Source organism: Diabrotica virgifera, chromosome 2 (assembly GCF_917563875.1).
Source record: "Diabrotica virgifera virgifera chromosome 2, PGI_DIABVI_V3a".
In the NCBI taxonomy this organism is placed as follows: Eukaryota; Metazoa; Arthropoda; class Insecta; order Coleoptera; family Chrysomelidae; genus Diabrotica; species Diabrotica virgifera.
The window spans coordinates 59,151,682-59,167,417 of NC_065444.1; the positions used below are offsets into that span (position 1 = coordinate 59,151,682).

A 15,736-nucleotide genomic window follows, 5' to 3' on the forward strand; every position below is an offset into this window, starting at 1 on the left:
AGTTTTTATATGTTCATTTATATTTAATGTTTATTAAAAACTTTTGATGTACAATGTGTTTTTATTGGGAGGGGGCCCGCATTCCAACTGGAACCAGGGCCCGCTGATTTATCAGTACGCTACTGGTGAGTTGAGTTTCTCATCAATGAACGCTGTTAAAACAAAAGTAAGAAATGGAAAATCACATCATTGTTTGTGTATAGAATGAACCCCAGCTTTCAAAAGCTAGTTAAAAAAAGAAGAACTCAGCTCTTTAACCTCCCATGGGCTCGCGGCCTACATTTTGGTAACTATACTGGTCTAGTGTATACGATAGTCTACTCACATCCTTATGTGAGTGTCCACTTGGACAGCTGAAAAGGTTTTAAATAAATAAAGACCAATGTAGATTATACAGTTTATTCAACATAACCATATTTTTTTGAACGTAAAGCATAATTACAGATATTTACAGTAATCAAAAAATAAATTATTAAAAAACTTAAAAAGAAAAAGAAAATGCACGATAAAAATTTACATTATTGTCCTTAAAACATTATGTAGTCATTTTGATTTACTGATTTTTATAAAGCTACGGCGGAAAACTGAAAACTGTCAATGTTTTCTTTAAATTTGTCTTATTTATAATACTATAAATTTGAGTATTTAGTAAAATTCATTAACATTACAAAAATGTTAACCGATATATTAAAAATTAGTTGCAAGTTATTTCTACTCTAATTTTTGGGTAAGAACTTTTTATTTGGAATATAAAACTTTACCATAACTACAATATTCAAAATAATTGGGGAAGTAATCTATATCATTAACTTTTTAATTAAGACACTACACCTACACATTTCAGAAAAGTTTCTGTCTGATGTGGAATTAGATTAATTTTACGATTTAGTCACTTATAATTTTAAAATTAGTCGAGACTAAATAGTATCAGAACTATAAGGATAAGAATGGGAGAGGATAGGCTACCAAAAAGAGCACTGAATGTTAGAGTGCAGGGAAAGAGACCGGTTGGAAAGCCAAGAAAGCGCTGGGAAGACACAGTTAACAGCGACGCACAAGCCCTTTTATGAGTCCGTGTATGGAGAAGAGCAGCCACATACAAACAAGGGTGGAGGCAAAAATAAAGGAGACCAAGGCTCAATTTGGGCTGTAGTGCCGTAGAAGAAGAAGAAGAAATAGTATCCGCTAATTTTAGATACTAAATAGCTAATTTGTTTAACAAGTCTAAGTATATTGTAATGTACCTATGCAGACGATGTAAACATGATGGGAAGAACGGCAAGAGATTTCACAGAACTTGTGGAGCTTGAAGAAAATGCGAAAGAAATTGGGCTAGCCAATCTCTTTTCAGATGACTGGATCACCTGCCAAGCAGGTATCGAATACCTGATAAACCTTGACCATCTGATGGAAATCTCTAGGTTTTTGTTATTAGAGAGCATTTGTTTATATAGCAATGGTAAAGTATGAATACGAATGACTGGAGGGTCCCAAAGCCATGGTGAGAATAGATGGAGATATGACAGAGGTATTTGATATTGAAAATGGAGTTAAGCAAGTTGATGCCTTATCAACAACACTTTTTAACCTAACTTGGGAAGCTGTTGTTAGAAAATTGGATATGAAAGGCTATATAAATACAAGATGCGCATATGCAGATGATATTGCCATAATAAGCTGCAGCAAAAGGGTATTAAGCGAAAAAGCTATAGAGCTAAAACGGGAAGCTGCTACATTTGGTCTATACATATGTATAAATTTAATGAAAGTATGTAAAGCAAAATATATGGAGTGCCAAAGACACAAAATCGAATCGACATGAGAATCTGAAATTAGCGAAGGTGGTAAATTTAGCGATAGAAACCTATAAATGTACATTATATTGATTGTTTCCCACCTTTAGACGTATCAGAGAAGCATGTCAACTAAAACTGTCACTGTCACGGTGGTAGTTGCCAAACTCGTCCGTAGGTACGTCTAAAGGTATAGTCGGTTCGCTAAACTCAGACACAATTGGCTAGTTATTTTAGTAATTTTGCCAATTTGGTAAAATTGACAAAAAATAATTACTAGTTAGTTAATAATTACTAAATAGTTAGTAATTTTGCCAATTTTGTCAAAATTGGTCAAAAACAAAAAAATTACCTACTAAAATCACTAGCCAGTGTGTCTGAGTTTAGCGAACCGACTATAGGAAACAATCAATATAATGTACATTTATAGGTTTCTATCGCTAAATTTACCACCTTTACTAGTTTCATCTCTTTTTATCTCACAACTTAATATGTATTCCATCTTTTGCGTTATTTTGCCGGTTATTAGCGCGCTCATCATTGTATACACAATGAGCAAATCAGATCATTGTGTATTGTTTGTGAAACTATGCAAACAATCTGTGAAGTAGAGTACTTCAAATAGAAAAGAGAAATGAGTAAAATACGTGGCAGATTAAAACTATATATTATGTAATCGAAAGCTGGACTCGCACTTGGACTAACTAAATAGAAAACCGAGTAGAACAAAAAACTGAAGACAGTTAAAACCTTCTATGGAAATTAGGTTATATAGTGTAATAATTGAAACAAATTTTCAATGTGTAAATATTTTTTTACTTCTCCAGCTACTTTGTGAGTATATAGGAGATCAAGAAGATATAAAATGTTAGTTTAAACTTTGTATTATTTAACTTTTAAATCTATTTTAAAATCACTGTTAATATTATTCTAAAATATAGCTATCAGCAATCACATATTTGTCAAAATGTATGGTTTTTTGTATTTCTGTATTTTCTGTCGTTAACGAAAACTATTAACTGCACCGAACTTTTTCAAAAAATCATGAAACTAAACGAAACTGAACAATTTTCATTCTGATAACCCATAAAAAACAATCGTTTTGAAAATAAACCAATGAGGAAGATATTTACTTAAATATTACAGGTAGTTAAAAATTAATACTATTAAATGATCACATTATAGGTTATGGGACAGAGATGCAGAGATGTCGGACATCCGGTTTACATGTGTTTTGTTGACTTTGAGAAGGCCTTTGATCGACTCGAACATACTGAAATAACTCCCTTCTTCAGCAGGTAGGTATTGATGATAAAGACATATGCATTATTAAAAATCTTTACTGGCATCAACGTGCAAACATCAGGATTAGCCGGGACACTTCTGAAGGGCGAAGAGGAGTAAGGCAGGCCTGCATTTTGTCCCCACTAATATTTAACATCTATTCTTAGTTCGTTTTCAATAAAGCAGTGGATAATGTTCAATGTGGTATCAAACTGAATAGCGTCAGTATTATTTGAGATACGCGTATGACAAGGTGTTAATTCCAAGCAATTACGAAGAACTTTAACATATGATTAATAGGATTACCACAACGTGTGGACTCTGGACTCAAGCTAAGAACCGCAAAGACAAAGGTGATGGTTGTCAGTATTTACCTAAGATTTAAATTTTGTTCCAACATGATAAGTGTTGCCAACATAAAATAATGACATTATGACAGATGACAGCTCAAGGTTAATTGGTTGTTAAGAAAATAATTTTTCTTGTTTAATTTTATGATACTATACAATCAAATTATGAAGAAAATAAAGTATTTTTTAAGAAATGAAGTATCCTTGGTATCTTATATATTTTTTCAAATATGAGATCGCTTCTTTAACATTGTTAATCAACTACTGGGTGTTCCTTTTAATTCTCGATCCGTACACACCCACAATTCTTCAAATGATACAATATATTGTAATCTTAAACTTTAAAACATAAAAAGATAAATATATTTGCGAATTAAACAAATTTGCGTTAGTATTTCCTTTTTTTAAATAATATAAATGTTGTAATTTTCAACAGAACAAAAATTATCTCATAAAACTAAACATAGAGTAATTTATAAAGGCGATGAAAGAAACATGGGAAAGAAAAAGGTCGGGTCACACAATTTCGAGAATAATAAACCTTATTGCTTCTACCTTAAACGAATTTTGATGAATGAAACTTTTAGCACAGGCTCAACAGCTTGGAAAGTAAAAACTTGACCAATGTTTCACCAGAAAGAATGTACGAGGAATACATTGTGGCTTAAAAACAACAGGAGTGAGGCGTAACAATTTTCGACAGAAGTTTAATGTGCAGTTAATTTGACCATTAGGATCTCTGAAAAATGTAGGATAGCGCAGGTGCATCAACAATTTAGTATATAGAATTGCTAATTTGGAAGAATTTTACCGAAGAAGGTAGAAGGAAGAAGGTACCGAAATGTATCCATCGACGAACCGGAAGGTCGATATTAAGTCAGTGAAGAAATAAATACAACAAAGGGACGTTTAAAAAAGAAGAAAGGGAGATTATGGTGGGGCAACAGGAATGGGACAAGATGAGGAGGGTGGCACAGTGGATGAAATCGCTGATTCCTGATCTGAAAAGATGGATGGACTGAGGGCATCAGCGTTTGGATTATTTCCTGAAGCAACTGCTCACAGGACATACCTTTACAGATTTGGAAAGACAGAAAGTGATAAATGCTTGTGGGATATGTGTCACAAACTCTATTGGTATGCGATAGATGAATAGCTGAGAGGAGCCTGCTTGAGAGAGAGCTAGGAAGTAGGCTTCAATTAGTCACGGAGCTAGTGGAGGAGATGCTTAAGTCGTCAGATAGGTGGAGAGCAGTTCAGAGATATGTGAAGAGAACGTTGGAGAGAAATGAACAAGAAGAAAGGCGACCTGAAGGGAGACAGGGTGCACAGAGCAAGCAAGAAGGTGAGGTAGAATTAGAGGTGGCGAGATTCGACATGAACGTGGACAACGAGAGGAGAGAAAAGAATTACGAAGTCGTAGTGAGAAGTCGTAGTGAGATCGGGTGAATATCATGCCGACGTTGTGTCTCAATCAGAGCGGTCCGGCCGGTAATTCATGGTCGAGGAGGGTATTTTTTAGCAAGTATTGGCTGCGGTATTGACGGCGATGGTGTTCGAACAACCTCTGCGTGCGGTCTCAGCTGTCATCATGGCCACGCTGGAAAAATCCTGCATAATCGAGGATGGAAGGCGGTTCTGCCCACCTTCTAGGAACGAGGTATGTTAGAACAATTTGACACCCCTCTCACTTATAAAAGACGAAAAAAAGGCACTTCAGACCACAGAATCAGAAATAAATCTAGGACATCATTAACGTAATAAACTTTGATGCCTGCAGTAGGCCACAGCAAATGAAAGCTACCGTAGAAGACGTTACCATGGAGAAAGCAGAATGAACTAGACAAAGTGGTATGGAGGCCTAGTGTGGAAGAAAACAAGAAAACCAAAAATATCGGCGTAAAAGTTGCAAGAAATTGAACTGAATAGATAAATAAGCTCAGAATTTTCTAAGCTCAATAAGTGTACTACAACCAAAAAATAATAAAAAATTACACAATATTGTGATATTAAAATTTTTAATGCAGCATTCACAAAATATGGCTGACAGATGCAGTGCTTGAGTAATGATAAACCTTAAAACATATTAAAGATACTGGCAAAAAGAAACAAAAAATCATTAATTTTTTTTAAGTCGAAGACTTTTGGGATGTTTCCTTTTTTAGATAATTCTAAAATATCCAACTTTCTAAGCGTTCCTTTATACCCTGATTAATTATTACTAGTATTTATTGCTAAAATCAGTTTTCAGTTAAAGTAACTTTATAATCGGTGCTGCTTTTAAAACATTTTCGAGACAACTAAAAGTTATTCTAAAAACAAGTAAAAAAAGATAATATTATCATGGTACATGTTTTTAAGCTTTAAGAGACACTGGCAGTACGTAAAAGTAATTTGTGAGTTGATCTAAGAGCTCTGTTAAAAATTCATTTCTTATACTTCAGAATACGATATAAGTTTCAATAAAATACTTTAATATTGCTCTCAGTTGCTTTCCTTTTAATCAGGTGGGGATGTTCAGACTATTCTGAGTATTCTTTGCTTTATAATAAATGACACAATAAGGGTAGAAAAAGTTTCTTAAATATCCCATGATTATTCTTCTTTTTTTAATGAAAGAAGTCTGCAACAGTATGTTTATTTGAACTACTATTACCGACGGGTAGGTATTTTTATTCGGAAGATATTCTAGACGACTGCTAATGAGGCTTTCGTGATGGAACACGAGATCAAATATTTAAGATCCGACAAATATGTATTATAAAAAAACTGGGAATTCAACCGAGATGTACACCAAATTTTCGTAGATTTCGAGCAAGCATATGATTCGATAAAAGAAGACTATGGCTAGCAATGCTAGAAATGGGAATCCCAAGAAAATTAGTTGAGCTAACTCAAATGTGCATGACAGATTCATATGCAGATGTAAAGAGAGGAAACAGAACATCGATGCCATTTAGTATAACATCAGGACTTATACAACTCGAGGAGGAAACAGGTAGTCTAGGTCTTCGAATAAATGAATAGAAGACAAAATACATGCTAGTAACCGAAAGTCCAAGATCAAGAGTTAGGCAGAACATAACTATTAACGACCACAACTTCGAAGTAGTAAAAGAGTTTACATATCTGGGGACGGTAATCACAGATGGCAACAACATAGAAAAAGAAGTCTCAGCAAGGATAGCTGCGGATAATAGGGCATTATACTCTTTATAATCATTATTAAGGTCTAAGCTGCTAAAAAGACAATCTAAATTAAGACTGTTCATGTCAATTATTCGCCCAGTTGTTACATATGGAAGTGAAACATGAACTGTACATCAGTAGGAAATAAATAATCTGGTGTTATTTGAAAGGAACGTTCTCAGAATGACATTTGACCCTCAAAGAAATGAATTAATAGTAGAGTGGAGAAGGCGCAGCAATGCTGAATTGGTGACTTGGTCTGGTACTCAAAATATCGTCAGACATATAAAAGTGAACCGGATGGGCAGGTGGTCATGTGGTAAGATCAGATGAAGACACAAGGGTGTTAAAGACAGTGTTTTTGAGATACCAGACGGTAGAGATCAGTAGGCCATCTCAGAAAAAGATGGAAAGATGATTTTGAAGCCGATTTATCTAGGATTGAAGTACAACAATAGAAAATGGAAGCGCAAGATCGTAGAACATGAGAGAGCTATAGTGAAGTTGTAAAGCCAGTCAAGAAGAAGAATTTTTATGATGCATGTTTCCGACAATGAATCTGTCAAAACATGTCCGAGCTGAGCGAACGAATTATAATTAAATTTTAATAGGAAATATAAGAAAGTGATTTGACATTAATCTATTCTTTGACATATGATACATACATATTCTCAGTATGATACATATTCATGCATTTTATGAGTGAAGAAAATAAAACATATTAGCGTTGTTATCTTCGTATGTTTTATTAAAAAAAAAAGAATAAATATACTATCCAAATGGATCGTTTGCATCTCATTAACCTATCTAACTTGTAAATTCTTGTGAAGTGTCAATTTCTTCCTCTCAATACTATCTCTTCTTTATATGGAGGGCTCAGAAGCCAATCAGTGTAAGTCACTTTCCGCTAAAAATTGAGTTACGTGTCGAAGATTCCTTCTTACAGCTAAAACTTTCTACAGACAAAACGCCTAAGTCAATGCTTGACAGTAAAACCAACAGATGGCGGTACTTTGTTTAGCGTCAGAAATAAACTGAAAAATTATCGGAAGTCAATTAGTGTAAGTCATCTCGGCGTGTCACAGTTTGATTTGAGATTTATTTCACGATTGTTATCGGTAAAAATGAGTGAAAATGTGAAACCGTTGATTTTTCATTAGAACTTGAAGAAAATGATCCTTACTCGGATAGTGGATCAGAATATGTGCCTAACAGTGGAAATAGTTCATCTGATTCAAGTAAGTAACTTTTAACCTAAAAAGGCGGGAATAATTTCTTACGAAAATGTGTTTTATGCTTTTTCTGCTAACAATAGATTAAATGTTAAAATTATTACTAAAGATGAACACAAAACAATCCTTTTTATGATTATTGTGACTGAAATTGCATCAAATTCAAAGAAAAAAAAAATGATTTTGACATACACGCTTTGACCACTGAAATTTGTTTCAGATAGTTCCAGTTTACCTGCCGACGATCTTGGGGCAGAAAATATTGTGATTGAAAATGAAGGGGGTGTTATGGTAGAATCTCCGACAAGAGGGAGAAAGCGAAAAAGGAATCCAACAGAATGGAGACGGACAGTCAACGCAGTTCGACGGTATAGTGGAAAAGCTTACGTGAACAGAAACCGGAAGAACATACCTGGCAAATCGTTTAAAAATGTTGATTGTAAATGTAGACGACTTTGTTCTTCTAATATAACACTCGAAGAACGACAACTCATTTTTGACTCATTTTACAAGTTAGCTGACAATACAAAGCAGAACATTTATCTTCGTGGACTGATTCATAACAGCTCTGTTCAAAAACGTCGCGTCAGAAATGGATCAAAAGCGCCAAGATTAAAATCAGTAAAATATTACTTAACTACTACAGACTTGTCCATTCGTGTGTGTAAGAAATTTTTTAAAGATACCTTTCAAGTGAGTGAGGGGCGTATCTATAAACTGTCTTGTAGTACAACGCCAGCTTCTTGCATAGACAAAAGAGGTCACAAAGAACCAACCAATAAAATAGACGTCACGAAAGTCAAGGAACACATCAAATCATTCCCTTGCTACAAGAGCCACTATACTCTTTGTGATGCTCCAGATAGAAAATATTTAAATCCAGATTTAAATATTAGAAAGATGTATCAACTTTACAAAGAGAAATGTGAACAGGAAGGTTCAGAATCGGTTAAAGAAAAAATGTACTATCATGTTTTCTCTTCAAATTTTAATCTGCATTTCAAACCTCCATCTAAAGATACCTGCCAGTTATGTGATTCTTTGCAAAATACCATCAGATTTGGGAATAATGAAGAAGATATACATAAAGCAAAAACCGATAAAGAAATTCATCTCAGAAAGGCAAAACTAGCGAGAGATTCGCTTAACAAAGATAAAAATTTAGCTAATGAAAACATCTATGTTCTTACATTCGATCTACAAAAAGCTTTACCTTTTCCCAAACTAAGCACATCTGTTGCTTATTATAAGATGAATTTATATGTTTATAATTTGGGAATTCATAGTTTCAACGACAATAAGGGGTACATGTTTATGTGGGACGAAACAGAGGGATCGCGAGGTTCACAAGAAGTTGCCACCTGCCTGACAAAACATTTAAAAATGAATGCAAGAAATTGTGATAGTACCATTTTGTATTCGGACTGTTGTACAGGCCAGAACCGCAATATTAAACTAAGTCTGTCACTTCTCAAACTCGCACAAGACCCTGAAATGAACGCTACTTCAATTGACCATAAATTTCTCACCTCAGGTCATAGCTACCTTCCGAATGATGCAGATTTTGGGGTTATTGAGTCAAAGGCAAAGAAAAAAGAGTTTATTTATGGTCCTGAAGATTGGATTAATTTAGTTGCCACTGCTAAGAAAACTAATGCATTTCAAATAATTGAAATGAAACGTGAAGAATTTCTTTCGACAAGAATATTGGAAAACAGCATCATTAATAGAAAAATTGATAATACAGGGGGGAAAGTTAATTGGTTGAACATAAAATGGCTCAGATATTACAAAAATAAACCGGAATCTATTTTCTATAAAGAAACACTGCAAGAAGATTTTCCATTTAACGAGATCAATATTGCAAAAAAGGCCGGAAAGGGAAGACCACCTAAGTTATTTAATATTGTTCAGGAGCAACTCTACCCAAATCGCAGACCTGTCAAAGACTTAAAAAAAAACACATGTTTGATTTGCTTCCTTACATTCCACCGCACTACCACACATTTTATAAAAATTTGCCAGTAATACAAAGGAATAATCCTCGAGCTTCAACTTCAGTGATCGGCCAACTTGAGGCTAATAACGACAGTGACGATTCGGATAATTACATAGACTAATAATTGTTTTCCCGTTATTTTATTTTTTAGTTCAGTGGACACTTAGCATAAGTCATTTTTTCCTTGTGTAAACGCATTAAAAAAGAAAAACGCTTTTCATTTTCATTAACTTTTCTTATATTTAAGTTTATCAGTATGTTACATTTCAATAAAAATTATTATTAGTACTTATATGGGAGTCGTTATTTTCTTACAACAAGTTTTGAAACAAGTCAATTTTCTCAGATTTTATATTTAGTGACTTAACCTGATTGGCTTCTGAGCCCTCCATATATTGAACGGGAAATTTATGCAGAAATTTTTATATTTCAATCAACCACTCTGTATTAAAACGGAACAATTCTGATTTTTTTGTTATATGTAGGGTTTGTTCGGCAAACTATTTTTGGTGCAGTCTAGAAATGTTTTCCTCTCTAAAGTGTGTCTCAATTGCTGGTTCAATCGTATCAATTACTCTGTGAGTATAAGGATCTATATTATGTAGTGACTTAACACAGATAATATGTTAGTTAAACCATAATATACAAAATGAAATTTTTTTTAACAGAGCTGTAGACCACCGAAACTGGGTACAAACATGATGCAAACAATCAGACCTCTAAATAAAACACTAAAAAAATATATGTACAGATGTGAAATTCATTTTTACAAAGTAAATAACATTTGGTCATTTTGCTATATCATAGATTCTTCTAATACTCTATTACATTTTTTTAATAACTAAATAACGATTACTGTTTTGACTTTGATTCAAAAATAGCTTTCATATCCTTTATGCAGTACGTAGGTGATGCTTTCTCCTTTCTGAAAAAAAAAAGTAAAAACAATATTAATAAGTTATTAAACTAATCCAAATATATAACATTAATATTCTAAAAAAGTCAGATGTCTAAAAAGTGAACCTATAATATTTAACATGGGACAGGCAGATTTACCCCCCTGTTGAGCTGCCCCTGCACCTGCCTTGCAGAAATTAAAAAATAAATAGCGCTAACTTACAAGCTATTTATAAGCTTTTTAAGTTTGAGCTCGTTACACTGAGCAGAAATTTAGTATTTTAAAATTTTTTAAGTAATCAGCCCCCCTACTACTTAAATATAGAGATAATGAATCGATTTTTGCGGCAGAATTAGGAGCTATTTATGAGCTTCCGAAGTGATATAGTTTCAATTTTTTAGCTCGACCCCTTAACCCCCAAACAACCCTTTAATTGATTCAACTCAAGAGAAAAATGTCGAGAAAAATCGTATCGCAGATATAATTCGTATAGAATATGCGTACACATTCTAAGAATAAACTCTTAAAATACGTGCGTTTCGGTTATTGAGCTGCAAACCCTTCGCAAGAAAACCTCCTCATCTTCCCTGCTTAAGAGAGAATTGTACTTAAAATGAATAAAATTAATTATTTTGCGACTACATATTGTTTACTAACTTGTAAGCTCGCAAAATACGCGCATTTCGGTTATTGAATTACAATTTTTTTTGTATGGTGCAGTTCTGTACAAGTGCAGTTTTGTGTGGTGCAAAAATAATACGACTGATCGCCAATGTTCTAGGAGGTCAAGGCACTGAAAGAAGAAAAGAAGAAGAAAAACCTACGTTGTACAAGAAAGTAAAATGCAAAGATCCCGTCTATACCCTTATTATCTTTATAAGCAGTATGTACTATACGTTCATTCTTCCTTTTCTTGACGTTTAGTAAACAACTGTCAAACGACGATGTTTTATATATTTTTCTTAACATCAGTTTTACTTTTCTTTTCAGTTGATTCAAAATGTCCTAGGACACCGTTATCCATAAAACGATACGACCAGGCCGATTTGCTTCAAGAAGACGAAGACAGAAGAGAAATATTGAAAGACATCAAAACAATTTTTGCCCCCGAATATCGAGTTTATACCAATGATTCTGTATGTAGTACGGTTAGTTCTTTTGAAACTATGATATTATTTCTATAATATTTAAATAATAAGTAATAATATGACTGGATGAATGGCCGCGACATTAGGTGAATAGCGGCGAAGCAATGTTGCCATTTATAATGCGTGTATCTAATTGAAAACTAAACAGTCTGAGTCGGTGATCATAATAATTATGATAATTATAATAATTATTATTTCCGCTAATCCTTTAAATATTTTTGTCTAGGTTACAAAAAGGAAGCGAACCAGCAATTATTGCAGAGACGATCTTTTCAAAGAGTACGATCCCCGAAGAGACTTCTTCTCTAAAAGTTCTCGAAAGGGTTTCTGCGAGGAGAATTATTTATATAGATCTCGGTCCAAGAAACAACTACAAGAAGATGACGATCTCTATACTGACTTGTCTTCTAATTATACTTTATTGCATAGAGAAGATCCCAATGAGGAGAATTTTTATTTAAGCAAAAATAGTATCGCCGTTGATTCTATAGATAATTTAGTATCAGGCGAGATTGCGAATGTGAAAAATGCAACTATGCAAACTGATACCAAAGAAAATAAACATTTTAAAGAAGATAGTGATATTAACGAAGAAGAAATTAAGAATGAGTAAGAAAGAGTTCATGTGTTTGTACAATTGAAGACCTCAAATACTAATTGATCTAATACGCCAGTCAGGGTGGACTGCATAAAACGTAGTACCTGCTAATGGTTCAAGTATATACTACATATATTTTTAATGCTTAAAAAGCATTAAATACTTTGTAAGAGTAGTAAAACACTTACAAAGCATTTGTAAGTGTAGTATTGCTTTGTAACTGTAGTAAAATCTGCAAAACTGTAGTACATACTTGAAGCATTAGCAGGTACTACGTTTTATGCATTCCACCCAATGAGAGCAAAAACAGGATATTACCTCCGAATTATATCCAACTGCATGGATTTATGAAATAGCCTCTACTTATCTCCTAATTCAAAGTCTACCCTATGCCGATGTGTGCTTTTATCTCGGGGGTGGCCCCCTCCTTTTTGGTGGTGGAAATTTTTTTGTTCAAAATAACCACGGAAGTGGCAGAGAACCTAATTCTAAACAAAAATGTTCTATATTATTTTTTTTGAAAACTCAATACTTTTTGAGTTATTCGTGGTTGAAAATTTGCCATTTTCTTTGAAAAATGTCACCTTTTCGGACAGTTTTTTGTGAATACCTTAAAAATTATGCATCTAACGAAAAAAACTATATAAATCATATTTGTAGTTTATGAAAAATCAAAGAAATTCGTTTCTTCATAAATCTTCTAGTTATAATACAAAAAGATCTCTATAATATGATCTTATTTTTTCAAAAACCATTATGGTTGGACTATCCGTCCAACTTTTTGAACATAGAAATAACACTATAATAAAAGGTATTGTAGAGGAAAAACGTTGCATTTAAATTCTGGTGGATGAAGGGTTACATATACTTCTCATTTTTTCTTAAAATACTTTAGTTATCAATTTTTTTTGTACCATATCTCGCTTAGTTTGAATGTAATCGATATTTAACAGTGCTCGTTTTCAGGTTTTTTTAAGCACTACAAAAGGTATTCGTAGATTTATATCCCTAACTCGACCATTTCTCTATTTTAAGTTCAATACACCGATTTGAGCATGCACCAAAAAAAATCTTTCAGCTACCATATCTCTTTTCAAGCTACACAAATGTTCTATATCGTTTTTTTCGTTAGATGCTTAGATGCATAATTTTTAAGGTATATACCATCCGAAAAGGTGTCATTTTTCAATGAAAATGGCAAATTTTCAGCCACGAATAACTCAAAAACCATTGAGTTTTCAAAAAAACATTATAGAAAAGTTTTTGCTTATAATTAGATTCTCTAGCCACTTCCCCTGGGACTACCCCTAAGATAAAAGCGGCACTGTGTATAGGGTAGGCTTTTTTATTAAACTATTCCCTACTTACTGTGAAAATTACAAGTAAATTGATGCAGTAAGATGGAATTCGGAGCCAAATATCCTCATTGACTGCACTATTTGTAGAGTGTTTGGCAGATAGATCTTTTAGCAGTGTACTGGCATAGGGACATAGATCACTCAGCAAGAATAAAAGGATATTTGTAAAAAGTAGATCAATTAACATTTCAGGTCTTCAATTATTACCGTAGAAAACTAGACTCGAATAACTAGGGTACTGATTAATCTTGTGGCGTGAATAATTTTAGAATATGGCCAATATGGTACTCAAATTTAAGTACAACAGAAATAAGAGCACTGCAAAGCAAAATCATGAAAAAATTTATGAACCCACAAGTTGACCCATGTGTAGATTTCTATGAGTATGCCTGTGGTAATTGGAAGAACTATTACAGCATTCCTCCGGATAGGTCAACTTACGATATATTTGAAATGGTAAGTAATTTCTTAAGTAGGCGTCCGAATATGTCTCACATAGTTTCTTTTTTGAGGCCTTCCTCAAATAGCTCGATCAGGGAACACAAAATTTAACGAAAACCTCCAAAAAAATAAAGGAAGGATGAAAATTTGGAAATAGGTAGTTGAAATTGTCTATTATTATTTAAGAAAAAGTTTACAATTCTACCAATCGTCCATTTGACAAAACTTGGGAAATACGGGGTGAAAATATTTTCTCGGGGTGAAAAAATATACGTTCAAAATAAGTCCGAAATTGTATAAAATGACTAAATCTAAGTAACTTTTGTTCTATAGAGTTTTTTCACTAAGTTAATACTTTTCGAGTTATTTGCGAGTGAATATGTTTATTTTTAACAAAAAAAAACATGTTTTTGGACCGTTTTTTCGCAAATAACTCAAAAAGAAAGTATTTTATCGAAAAAAATATTCGTAGCAAAAATATAGCTTATAAAAAACTGAAAAAAAAAATGGTGTATGTATGAGGTATGTAGACCCAGTAGAAGCAGAGTTGTAGCTAATGAAGAGTAGGTTCTTCTTCGTCAAATTCCAAATCGAATAATTCAATTTGAAATAACCCAAAAACGGAGCTATTTTCGGGTTTTTTATATGAACAAATTCAAATTTTTTAATTTACAAATATGTACGGGATACAAATTTGTACGGGATACAAATTTTTTAAAGTTTTATTTTATTTTTGTAAAAAGGTTTATTTTTGTTTTTTAACAAACTTTTAACATTAAAAGTAAGTGAGTTACGCTCAAAATATTGCTGGTCTTTTTTATTTTTTGCTAAAAAAATCGCGAAAATCACCCCCTAATTAGCTTCTCAAATAAAATTAATCGTTACCGCTTCACAAGTTACTTTACGTATGTAATGTTTATATTATCTATAAGTTTCATTGGTTCAAAGTGCTCATTTTTGAAAAAAATTGGGTTTAAAATAAAACATTTTTTTTTAATTAAAAGAAAAATGGAATTTTTTATGAAATTAACTTAAAAATTATTAGCAACACCAAAAATCTCAAAGAGTAATAAAATATTTGTTTTGCTTTTCTGAATATTTTTGATTTTTTGTTTTCTTGTTAGACAAAAATTGGTTATGCTATGGCTGTTCAAAATGTGCCTAAACTCGTGATTAGTTACTCGTTCAAGCCATTTTAACTACAGCTTTTTCAAAAATAATCGCTTTGAACCGATGAAACTTACAGATCATATAAATAATACATAAGCAAAATAATTTGTCAAGTGGTACTGATAAAATTTATTTGTGATGCTAATTAAGAGCTGATTTTCGCGATTTTTTTTACCAAAAAATAAAAGGGACCAACAATATTTTGAGCGTAACTCACTTACTTTTAATGTTAGAAGTTTTTTCAAAAACAAAAATAAACCTTCTTTTAAACGCTTT

General features: G+C 32.9%; 1 protein-coding gene across 3 annotated transcripts in view; it reads right to left on the reverse strand.

Annotated features, from left to right (window-relative positions):
* Nucleotides 1-385: 385 nt before the first annotated feature.
* LOC114337406 (GTPase-activating protein CdGAPr) overlaps nt 386-15,736 on the reverse strand; it is a 697,382-nt gene continuing 682,031 nt past the window's right edge. For all 3 annotated transcript variants that reach the window (XM_028287837.2, XM_028287844.2, XM_028287832.2), the window contains exon 17: nt 386-10,772. In XM_028287837.2, the coding sequence (XP_028143638.2) occupies nt 10,700-10,772 (73 nt within the window). In that variant the 3' untranslated portion in view covers nt 386-10,699. The remainder of the gene's footprint in view (nt 10,773-15,736) is intronic.